The following is a 12,928-nucleotide window of genomic DNA, read 5'->3' as shown; positions in this document are numbered from 1 at the left end:
TTCAGTCTCTATAACTGGTTTTGCTGTGAATAAAGGAAGGATTAACTTTTGGGTACATGGAAACTCCTAGAAGTGGAGGCTGAGTGGTGCTCAGGTGGAGTGTAGTGCAGTGAGCTGTGCTTTGGGGCATTTCCCTACAAACCCTACTGCTCTAGTTAATCTTCATGCAACACTTCTGTAGGTTCATACTCTTGAGTAGAGCAAACTGTTTATGGGTTGAGTGTCTTCTGATGTGAAAGGTTATGAAAGGATTATGCCTTCCTGTTTCTTGTCTGGTTTTTGCCTGATAGTGCAAATGAGAACAAGACCCATGAAAGGCAATAATCTTCAATAGACAGCAAAGATCTGTGAGGTGCAATCCAGTACTATAAAAGCAGGGTGGGGGAAGTTACAGCCTTTATTTTTTGTGCTTTCCAACTTTTTTAGTATCTTACACTGGACCTTGAAATTATTTTTCTTTCCTAATGTTCCAGACATGGATTATTTCCACAGGTTTTTCAAAGCATAACTTCTGTTTAATATAAAGTTTCAACACTGTGATATTTTTGCAGTTAAGCTGTATATCTTGTCATGACTTTCTGTGAGTTCCAGTCTTCATGAAAACATTCTTTTTTGTGATGAATTTTCTGTGTGTTGTGTCATCCCAGAAGTAATTTTTCAACATGGAAAGCATGGACAAAATATTTCCTTAATGGCATATGGAAAAAATACTCTTCCAGGGTTTTAAGGATATCTTTTGCTTGCCAGTGGCTGAAGTGGTTAGGGAGGGAGGGGAAAATGCCTCATCCTTAAAGTGCAAAAAGGACCTGTGCTAGATTAAGAATTGTGATTTAGAAAAAAATTTGCAAAGAGATTCTAAAGACTGATGATGACTTATGGTGTTCTCTTAAATGATTCTAATACATCACAGTTCATGTTGCAACACTAGATGTTCTGAGTATGCAGTATAGTTAAGAATGATAGGAATTCAGTTAGGAATATATATATATTCCTATACACACACACATATATATTTCTTTTGTAATGCCATTGCAGGAATCAGTTTATATCTTATTTGAGTGCATTTCAGAAGCCATTCAAGATGCATGGCACTTTCCAGACTTGTTTCTGCTTTGCTTTTCATGTGTCCCACTTAATGCTTGATACAGAGTAAATGGGTGGTGGCATTTCAGGGTAGAGCACAAACCCACTCGCATCCATGGGCTGGATCTGTAAAGTTAATTGTAAATGAACCTCCTTCTGTGTTAAAGAGCTCCTGGCTGGGGGGAAAGGTTTGAGGGAGGGCAGGGTTGTAGGTGTGCCTGGGACAGGGCAGGTTCCGTTCTTGTTCCTTGGTGTGTTTAGTACCTGGCTTGGACTTTCTACCCAGAAAGTATGTTGATTGCCTGAGTCCTATGGACATTTACTTGTCTAAAATAGTTGAAAATACAGTTTTTAGCAGCTCAGAAATACTGCACAAGTTCCTGAGTAGTAATCTGTATTATTTCATAGACACAAATAAGAAACTTTGCAGTTGGTCATTTGGTTCATACAATTGAAAAGTTTCAACATAATGTTTCAACATTTAGTTTCATCATTGCAGACTTTCTTTGGGAAGTGCTAAAAGGCTTTGACAATTTCAAACAAACTTTTTAAAAAAACTTTAATGAATGTTTGTCCAAAATTAAAAGACTTTAAGGAGATGATGTTAAGTTCAAAGGTGAAATAACTAAAGATATGCTTCATTTTTTTCCCCAAGGAAATTCCAAGTTCTTTTGTGCTCTGTGTAGGAAAAAGAATCTCTATTGCTATAATTTTTAATTTTTGGTTTTGGTCACTGAACTAAAATATATTTAGGTGTACCAATCTAACAAAAATCATCCTTGGGTAGATGCTTAAAAAACCAATTGGATTGTAAACTCGTTAGTGTCCATAGCAGGATTACTTTAACCATCAAAATGAAGTATCATTCCTTTCCAAGCACAAGTGATGTATTGCTGGGGTTTTGTTTATTCAGTTATCGAGGAGGATTATATACAAAATTGAAAAAGTCATTGCTCCATCCACTGACTTAATCTAGAGTATAATATGATTGAATATTTTTTTCTTTTTGGTCTGATCATGAGTTTGCATTTTTAAGAGTAGATGGAAAAACTCTAGATAAATATAAGTTTTTTATTTTTCCTGAGGTTTCCTTTTTCTCTTTATTATTCTCTTGTGGTCATTGCAAATGTTTGCAGCTGTGCACAGGATGTGTTTTGGCATGCTCAGTTTGTGGAGAGCAAGATGCAGACAGGAGGTTGTCTGTTGATACTTTATTTTGATTGTACCCTGCTATTGGTGAATGAATCCAAATTTTAATTCTTTACTTGATGCAGTGTCTCTTATCCAGTTTTTCAGTATTAGTATTTTGTCGTGACTTGCCTTAGATGTAGAATGCTGTTTATCATCTGCAAGAGCTTTCACAATAGGACTGCTTGCATATTTACAGTCAGACTTCAGAATCTCTGTGATCCTGTTAAACAAGACCTGCTTTTTATATTAAACAAGATCCAGTGGTGTGGTTTTGTCCACAGCTTAGTGGGGCATTTTTTTCTACAAGCCAACTGTTTCTAATCGGAAGCCGCCTTTTATTAGAAGCGTGGTGTAACATGATAAATATGTAATATGGTGGTTTAGTGCAGGCCTGTTCTTGATGGAAAACATTTGCTTACCTACTGGAATGCTGAAGTGGTAACTGGTGTCCAAAGAAGATTGTCTCAACACACTTCCAATGTCCTGCAGTGCTTACTGGGTTCTCCTGCTCTCCAGTCCCTGCGCTCCCAATCCAATTGGTTTCATCTTACTCTCTGCTCAGATTGGTGTGATTGGGATGATAGAAGTGACTGCTGGTTCAAAGCTGGAGCTCTCAAGTGCTGAAACTGTACAAATAGCAAGCACAAAAGCTCAACTTTTTTTTTTTTTTTTTTTTTTAAATGTGGAATAACTTGAAAGGTTTAGCCACTGTATTGCATTTGCTTGGAAAAACGTCCAAGTCAGGTTTATATCAGCTGAGGCTCTTTCTGCGTCATGACTTAGATTTTACCTGTCTAATTTCTTTGAGTGCAAAATTCTGTTTACTTTCAAGTTATTTGTCCATTCACTTGATCCCTGCTTGCTGTATCTGTTGAAAAGTGTGTATAATTAATTTATTCTCTTGGTTTTTTATTTCCTGATAAATGTCTGTGCAATCATAGAATATGGTTGGGAGGGACCCACAAGGATCATCCAACTCCTGATGTTCAGCTTATTTTGGGTAAATGATGTAGAAAGTTGCCAAATAAATCTCTCCCTCATAAGTAATTTATATTATTAAGTAATTAGTCATTCAGACTTCCAAACTTTTGGGACATTCTTTCCTCATTATTTGGAAATATTGCATGGAGTAGGCAGGCTGGGCAAAATGCTCAGAAGATTTGCAAAAAATGACATATAAGTTAATTAAAAACCCTACCAGTATAGGTGAGTATTGTGTGGGTGTGGTGTAACACAGAGGCACTGTTAAGACACTTGTTAAAATGAATTACTCTAGAAGTCTCAAAGGAAGCAGTAAGTAGAAAGAGAGCATTCTGCTTTTGCCAACACAAACTACTCTACTCTCATTATACAAAGATAGTATCCAAAGCAGTTTGCTCTTCTTACTTTGAGGAAAAGGAAAGCAAACGTTTTCTGTGTTAGTATGTGCCAGCTTTAAATACTAGAAAGGGGATTTACAAATATAAATAAAATTGACAAAGACTACAAACATTAGAATGCCAGAACTGGGATTTTTTTCAGTTGAAAACACTTAAATACTGGCTGGTTTCAAGGCTCCGTCGTAAGCCAGGGTCTTTTGGTAATAAATACATCTTCCTGTTTACTTTTAGGAGAAGAGAACTTTCCTAGTTGTGTGGGGTTTTTTTTGAGTTTTCTTTTTAAGTTGTGATGCAAGTAAATATAGAGCAAATTGGAAAGTTGTTTTCTTATACTCCATCCAGATGTTAGTAAAACCAGAAGCAGCACAATGCAGTAGCTTCCTCTGTTCTCCAGACTGGTATAAAAACTGTCACCTGGAGCCTCTTACTACATTGCATGTGAATTGGTTCTGAATGCTGTGTAGCACAGGCTGCTTTTGCCTCATTTTGCTCTTGGACTTGAACGTGGAGGGCTCTAGTTCGGCTGTGTGTGGCTGTGACTTTGTGGTTTTCACTGCCCACTTCAGCTGGATTTTACTAGCAAACATTATAGTCGTGTCTGTGCTTTGAGTTGTAGATGTAGCTGCTGATAAAAAGCAGCACAGGATAAATTTCTATATAAAAATATAGATACTTTTAAAGATAAGTTAACCTTTTTTAAAGGCATGATTTTTTTGTATTTAGGAAATAAATGTGTTAGAAGCACTTCGCTTTCAAGCTGATTTTGAACTCATTTACTAAGTTGCACACTCCTTTAGTCTACTTATGGTTTGTTTTACAGTGACACTTTAGATGTGTGGCAAAGTAGTATTTGTCAAGGTGACAGTTCTTGCTCAAGTGGGCTGATATTTTTCAGGGGAAATATTGTAAAATAATAGTTTCAGACATGCAGTAATGCAGTTAATTCCAAGGCCAAGGTTGTAGACTGCCAGATTTGTAACATCTCTGCTGTCCAGGTGGGGTCTTCTGTGTTGTTGAAATATTGTACTCCCTTTTACCATCCCTTCATGCATCTCAGCTACAGTTTAACAAGATTCTTCATCTGAGAGCACTTCCAATCTTGTGTGCTTTTTTCATTTATAGAACTATTTCTCTGGCTTTCACTATTGATTACTTGAAACACTTGTTGATCAAAAATATTTTAAAAAAGCAGTTGTTATTTAAAATTGTAAACTAGTAATGTGTAAAAGGTAATATATATTAAGTAAAGATATAAAATATAAAAAGCATGACTCACTTTAAAGTCTTTAACTGTCTTGTGTTTTATCAAGGACATTTGAAAAGAGTAAACTAATTTATTAATACAAGTCCCATTTTCCTAATATAATCAGTTCTTCGGGGACTTCTGATCTGCTGCTTAACCAATTTACACCTGATACCAGAGCTGGGACCTTTTTTTTAAAGGGGCAAAGTGGCTTTCCTCTTTCACTGTAATTTTCTCATTATTTCTCCTTGCAGGGATTTGAAAAGCAAATACTTCCTAGGCTTTTCAGTCTCATGTGGTGTACAAGAAGAGTGATAAAAGAAAGGCAACAAATATAAAAAATAAAGTCTTGTTCAGGCTTTTCAGTCACATGAGGCTCTGTGTATGGAGACTAGGGATTCATCCATGTTTGAGAAATTTTCCACTTCTTTTTTAAAGCAGCTGTTATCAGAAGACATCAGACAGTATAAACGTAGTATCTAACTTATAATTGTCTGTGTAGAATTTATTCAGTTAAAACAGGAAGGGATATTAAGCCCTTTTTGATGAAGTCTTTGATGGACAGACCATCTGTAAAGAGCTAGTATTGAAAAGCAGAATCCCTTTCTATTCTGTTTAAAACTTCAAGTTTTTGCCATATGACTTATTTCATACTTTTTTGAATATATTTACCACATGTATGTCCTCCTCAGACTATCCCCACTCTGAGCTTTTCTGTAGTGCCTTCTATAACCTGCTTACTTAATTACAGTTCTTTTAGAGTTAAAAGTAATTTAACCAGCAATGAATGTATGTTGCATGATGCGTGTTGCAATCATCTCACTTTCTGTCCTTGGCCCTCCTTTCTGGGTGTCTTTTCCTCGTACTTTCAGGAAAGAAATGCAAAGCGCTCCTGCCTCAGGAGAGTTCATAAGGGGATGGCAAGAGGCTGTCATGGGAAATGGGAGATTGGCTCTAAACCCATTTGCATGGAAGAGGATGTGGAGTACAGATCTCCTGCTGCCTGAGCAAGAATGACACCTTACAAGGCAGTATCAGCTTATGTTTAAGAGTAAATGCATTTAACTCTGTGTAAAGCCTAATCCCATCACTGAATGTTAAACTTGCTTGGAGCAAGACCCCCTGGACAGGTTGTGCACAGGACTTGAGGTGTGTTTAGTTAAAAAAACTTTGCTGCGCTTGATGTGCAGGCTGTGGTACACACCAGAGTGGAATTTTAGAACTTACACGTGCAGGCCAACATGTGTGCTGTACAGGTTACTCTGCTTGGGAAGGCTGTTGCATCATGCAGGCTGAGATACAATCAAAGGATATGTTGCATTTTGAGTTAGAGCTTGCAGAGAAGGGTTGTGGCTCAGATGGTGGACAGTAATTCAGAGCCATCATGAAGAGAGCAATTTGGCGAACAAAAAAAAGCCCTCTGAAAACAATATCCTTATATATACTTGTTTTTCTAACTTTATGCACCTTGAAGGTAAACAAGAAGGAGATCATTTTGATTTTAGCCTAATCCTAACTTTCCTTCCAGACTGTTTTGGGTTTGTTACTCCCGCTTGCATTACTCCTCCCTTCTCACAGAAAAGCATTTTTGGGTTTTTTTGTTTTTCAAGTTGCATTGCATCTTTCCAGTGGGACCAGCATTTAAAGTGTGTCTTATTCGTGTTTGTGCATCTAAGAGTGTCCTGTGCATGAAATGGCTTTTAGTTAGGTCATTAGGAGTAGTTGAGGGGAAGGCTGTAACCTGGATTTGCTCTACAGGAGTTGAAGGTCAGGTGACATTTGTCCTCAGGTGCTCTTCTCTGCTTGTGCTTGGCTAATTGGTGTCTTTGTGTTAAGCTGTCAGTAAAATGACACACAACTCGTGTTGGGCCCCCCATTTCTATTGTACTCGGAGCAGCTGAACAAAGTAATTACCCACAAAACAGTTGTCCCCCTGTTCCTCTCCTTTGTTACCATTGCAGTTGTGCTAGAGCCAGGGCGTATAACTTGGGAGAGTGTATGACCTCTGTTGTGGGCAGGACAGAAATGGAGCAAAGGCACATGGTCAGTTTGTGGTTTGCAGAAGGAGGTTCTGTTAATGACAGCCTCATTAGAAGTTCTTACCCTCAGTGCTATTTCCTTTTGGCTTTAAAATTGTCTGTGACTAATACGTAAGTAACCTTCAAGTGACATTGCTTTCATGTCCTGGCCTCGGAAACATCTATTCTAGGTGAGAGAGCACATGTAAGAAATCCCATTAGTGCAGTTGAGAACATTGTTGGAAAGCCCTTTGGCTGTCCTTCCAGAGAGCTCCCAGGCAGATCAGCACAGACTTGAGGTGCAGTTTCGGGGTGTGAATTTGATGTGACACTAGAGATGTTTCTCCACTGGCAGCTGAGATATGGGTTAGTGGAGTTAACTCAGAACCTTCATTGGTTGCTACCCACAACCTGTTTGTGCTATGAATGTCCCTTACAAAAAATCATGTTTTGTTTGTCACATCATTACATCTGTGTAGGTCAGAGGGTGGTGTGTGAGACCCCATTTCCTTTTGGAGAAGGTGTTGCAGGGAAGTCACTGGGCAATATTAGCGCCATGTATGTGTAAATTAATAGATACTATGGAAGGGGTGTGTATGTGTACGGTGCTCTATATACTGGCACATATGTATGGAGACTTTGTGGAATGTTCTTGGATACTCTGTAGCCAATCTTCTGAAGTAAATCTGAAGGTCACGATTATCCAACAAATTTTTTGCCATATTTGTTTTTAAGAGTTTTTTCTTCCTTTTTTTTTTTTTTTTAAGTGAGCTGATAGGCCACAGAAACACACTCCAGGTAGTGGAGAAATAAAGGAAACCATCTGAACAATTGAGGTTAAATTCAGGTTTTCACCTCTGGGATTTTGTAAATCAGTTCTGTGTTACAGATTTTAATAGAAATCTGCTTATACCTTTATACTCACGTGTGCAATGCCTTACACTTACTGCTGAGTGCCCCAAATTCAGTGTGGGAAAGCTGAATCTGAGGTTTCTTAAATGAAATGTACCTTCCTATCTCTATGGAAGTCCCTCCTACCACTCTTCAGTGCTATGCTGCAAGCAAGAGAAGCCAGGATTTACTGGAAAACTGTGATCTAATATTGGCACTGCCTTATCATATCTTAAATATCAGGATTTTTTTCTGTACTGGCAGTGATTGCAGCTCTGAAGAAGACAGGGTGTGCCTCGTTCCCTTGTGAATCATACTTTAGTCAGACACACGTTGCCATGTATGAACTGTCTGTGGAAACTGTGTACTTTGTGGAATCTGGATTGCCTATGGTATTTTTTTTCATGTGATTTAGATATGTACTTCCAGTGATAGAATTGATCTGATTAGTCTGAATAAAGCCTCATCTTTGCAAGTTAATTTGTAAAGAACCCCTTGTTACTAGATTGTGCATTTGGAGAACTGAAAGTTTTTATCAGCTGTTAATCAGTTTTAAGTTACCTTTTGTCTGACCTATCACATGTTTAGACTCCATTTTGACTCAAGAGTATCTCTGTATATGTTTAGTTATGAAAATCAGGCTTAGTCTTTATTGTACCACTGTCCAAAGCTCTGAGTTCTCAGTCTCCATGGGAGCACGGCAGCAGACTGGATGTACCCTCAGGCCTGAGGAGTCTGAGGGAGCAGTGGGTCCTTCCCTGACCCTGGGCAAGCAGTGGTGGCGTTCGGGATGCGGAAGGGAGTTGTGGCAAGGAAGTCTTGGCACGCTGGGGGTGTGAAACATTGTGTTGGAGACTACAGTGGAGACTTGCTGATAAAATGCTTTGATATTCAGAGACCAGAAGTCATGCAGACTTTCCCCTCTTTTTTCTTTTTTTTGGAAGTCTAAAAATGCACTACTTTTTTTTTTTTTTTCATGAGTCAGTAGTACACTTCTTGCTGAGTAGGCCATAGCATTTTTATATATGCTGATTTTATGTCTGAATAGTCTTTTTATGTAAAATGCATCTTTCGTGTGACTGTTTTTTTTTTTCAGTCTGCTGGCTGTGTTTGTGCTGGGCAGATTGCTACCCACAAGCAACTAAGCTGCCTGTTACCTGCAGCAGTTTAGCTTTTGCTTTCTTTGAAATAGTGAGTTTAATGATCAAACAGTTTTAACTTCTTTTGCTTGTTAAGGCACTTCTAATCTAGTTGTAGGTTTATGTAGTCATCAGGTTCCAAAGTTCTTGTGTAGATTTAGCTTTAAAATCTACATGCCACAGTTTTGGTTTGCAGGAGAAGGTAGAGGGAGTGAGTCAGTATTTACTGGTTTTCTTAATTGTGGCACTAAAAACCTCTTAAAACGCTCTAGATACAGTGATCAGTTTTACTCTGCATTATAGGTTTGATGCATCAGTTGGTGGAATTCTTGACATTTCTTTGGGGAACAAGATATTTAAGAAGAAAATTAAAACCAAACTTGTGTGCAAAATCTGAGTTGTGTGTCCTGAGTTGAGGCACATACAGTGCCTAATGTTGATGACTTCATGAGGTCTGAAGTTCTTTCTGGTACTTAGGTGTTTTTTTTTTTTCTTTCCTGTTATTTATTTTCTTTTGCCTGTGAAGTTTTTATTGGTTTTTTTTTTTTTCCAATAAATGTTCCTGTTGATAATGTCAGGTTTTTTGCATGGTTACTCCCAGCTGTTATCTTGTGTTCCACACAAGATCAGGTTCACAGTTTCAAAAATACATCTCTTGCTAAGCATTTTTGGTGTCAGATGGGGTCCTGTGTTAATCATTTTGCTATTTGGAAAGAAATACACCTTCCTGCTGAGGATATGTGTCTTTTGGCCCAGCACTGATGAGTGCCATTAGCGTCAGTGATAGAAATTTGTGTGGGTGTTGTGTGTGGGCACGTGCACAAGTTGATCACGACTTCGTGAGTGGCATCACAGCAGAACCTTCTGCAGCAGCACCCCTCTTCCAGCCTGGGAAACCCAACTTCTTGCTGTATTTGTTGGGAGGCATTTTGCTGTGTTATTGCCAGGAATTTATGGCTTGTTAAAGTTAGTCCTGCCCTACACCTCCTAACATATTCCAGTTTTATGTCAGAGTGCTGAAAACTGTAGAGGTGCTACTACAGTGCTCTGTGCTTTTGCTGATGGTGCTAATTTAGTTAGTGCAGCTGTCTGACTGTACACAGAAAATGAGAACTTGTCATGTCTGTGTTGGTTAAAAACATGTGGGTAGACTCTAACTCTGAAGTTAAAGCAGTGCAATTTGGTCTGCATGTTTTAGAGTTTGCTTATGCTATTGGTAACTCTTTGGAAAAATTTTAGCAGCTGGATTGTTTAGTACCCTGAGTTTTGTAGTTACTTTCATGAATACTTTGTTAATTTCTTCAGTTTTCTTATATCATGACAAGGAAGATGATGTATATATCCATAGCTCGTTCTGGAGATTGGGTGGATGAAGGCATATAGTTATTTTCCTCTTGTTTTCTTAACTTATTAAACACATTTTAACACTTTCTCATTTGTTAAATGGAATGTCTTTTGCTACTACTTGTCATTTTCAGCTGTCAGTACTTGCCACCTACAGTAGCACATCTTGGGAAATGCATGTGATGTGATGATGATGGCCAGCCCTGCCACATGCCCAGCTGGCAGTCCATGGACAGAGGAGCTTTTTTCCCCCATAGTTAGCAGTTAAAAAACACTTCTACCACTAATATTTATAGTATGAAAATATTTCCATAGAAATGCTAACTGCTGAGCAGCAAGGAACTGCTCTGACAAAGTTATACTCCTAAGCAGTGATAAATTGAATTACATACTTTGTATTCTTTAGTAAAATTTTACTACAGTAGAATTTGGCAGCGATGCTTGATCTGTGGTAGGGAACATTGTTTTACACTTAAAAAAAAAAAAGAGTTATTATTTTGCCTGGGGTTTTTTTGTTTGTTTGTTTTTAAAGGAGAATCGGTGGGTCTTTCTGATAAGGGAAGAGGGGTCTCTTCATTAAAAAGGGAAGTATCCTTGGTGTTTGTGTTATTGAATATTATAACCTAATCCTTTTTTTGCCTCAACAGGTATACAAAGCTTGGATATGCGGGTAATACTGAACCCCAGTTCATTATTCCTTCATGTAAGTATTTGTTACTTGTGTATGAATGTTGAAGTTACTCTTGGAGTTTCTATAACATGCTATGTAAAAAAACCCAAAACATAAAAACAAGCAACTTGAGAAGACATCTGAGAGATGACACAGAGTAATAGTGTGGCTCTGTTCTGTTTTGTTATGGATACTCAGTTTAGAAAGATAACTTCATGTGTTAGTATCCTTTTTTAGTGAATGTAACTTGTTGGAAATTGAAGTCATGTTAAAGTCCAGTAGCATGGCTATATTTACTTTTTAGAAGGATCTTCCCCTGTTAGTGATTTATCTGGTAAAACTTCAGCTGATTGTAAATATAGAAAAAATTCAAAATTATATGGTTTAATATTTTTAGGGTTTAAAATGTTATACTTCCAGGTGTTTGTCAGTATTACAGTGATGTTAATTTACTGTGTTTTGCAAATAGAACAAGAAAACGTTTCCATTTTTTCCCCATGTGGAACAGCTTATTTATTCACTCCCTATTTTCTAAACTGTTTCTCCCACTTGAAGTGATACAGTTCTACTCTAGAGAGTGGAGCTCACTCAGCCTCCTTTAGAAATGCTTCACCTTTTGACCCCCTACACCACTTGGCAGTTAGTCATTGTTCATCGTGCCAAAGTAATCACGTATTACATCCTGGTAAAAAAGGAATAATTAGCACACCCAGTTTCCTTGTAAATACAACAGGAAGAGACCTGGGACTAATACTACTTTAGCACAGCCACTGTAAAATAGAACTTGGTAGTTCTGGCTCTGTGTTAATTTTTCTAGGAAACATACTTCAAAAAGCAATTTTCATGGAAAGCTAAGGCTAATTCATGTACTTGTATGAGAACAGGAGAATGCATTAACAGAATCTTTTAAATGTCTTCTGCTTTGGCTTTTAATATGTAGTTCTTAGTTTGTTTTGGTTTTCTACATTAACTTCATTTGGTTTATCTCAGTGATGTATAAAACATGCTACAGTTTTGGTCTTCACACAAAAATTCTAACATTAGATTAAAAAGTTTACTGAAACCCTCTTATATTGCTCTTTAAACTTCTTAGCAGTCATTAAGTTGTAAATGGCAAAATGATTATTTAATTTGAGATAAATAGAGTTTTCATACTTTTTCTGCATCTTCAGATTTGGCTTATTTAATTTTAATATCACTTTCTTGTTCCAAAAATGGAGAAGAAATATCATGACATTTTAAACAAATTTGGGAATGAAATGACCTGTCAGATCGTTAAGCAGAGAAATTTATACAACAGTAATGCTGTTAAAAGTAGAAGAGAAAGGGGGGAAATGAGAGGGTTTTTTTTTTTGATCTAGTGTGGTGTATTTAAAAAAGGATGCTCAGTTTAGATGCTCCTAGAGCTGAAATGGTCCTTGACTGTAATTCTGTTAGTAAAAAAGGCCTTTTTCTCATGTGTACTGCAACCCAAGTTAGATAATTACACTGACTGCGTGAGTTTGTGTTAATCCTCTGCCTCGAACGAAATAGAAGAGCACTGGTGTAATCCACATTAGAGAAATGAAAATAGAGTACAGCAGTTCCTAGTTTCAAAGTGAAATGTTCCAAATATTGTGGATCTCTTCAAAGCACATTGGTGTCTTTAATTTCCTTAATATTATCCCCAGTGGAAAAATGGTTTGGTTTCTCCTTCGGCTTCCAGCAGTGGCGGTTGCTTTTTATCACTTTGATTCTCTAAAATTAATGTTTGCTGTTAAACAGGTTGGAGCAGCATTCCTTCTGCTTTGTTTCCTTGCAGCTTATCTTATTTACTCCTGCTCTTAAAAAATTTTTATCTCCTTATGCTGTGTTCTTTATTTAAATCTGAATATGCTTCTGTAGAGATGATAAGTGCTTGCATGGAAAGTGAAGTAAACGAGGATATATTGGGCTGATTTTTTAAAAGAGACTTGGGTTCACTGCTTTCT

General features: G+C 37.5%; 1 protein-coding gene across 1 annotated transcript in view; it reads left to right on the top strand.

The window, feature by feature from the left end:
- Positions 1-12,928, top strand: part of ACTR3 (actin related protein 3) — a 29,578-nt gene that overhangs the window by 4,556 nt on the left and 12,094 nt on the right. The window contains exon 2 of the mRNA XM_032693536.1: positions 10,936-10,991. Within this exon, the coding sequence (XP_032549427.1) occupies positions 10,936-10,991 (56 nt within the window). The remainder of the gene's footprint in view (positions 1-10,935; positions 10,992-12,928) is intronic.

The sequence above is a fragment of the Chiroxiphia lanceolata genome, chromosome 7 (genome assembly GCF_009829145.1).
Source record: "Chiroxiphia lanceolata isolate bChiLan1 chromosome 7, bChiLan1.pri, whole genome shotgun sequence".
Lineage (NCBI taxonomy): Eukaryota > Metazoa > Chordata > Aves > Passeriformes > Pipridae > Chiroxiphia > Chiroxiphia lanceolata.
This window is presented reverse-complemented; position numbering and strand designations above follow the sequence as displayed.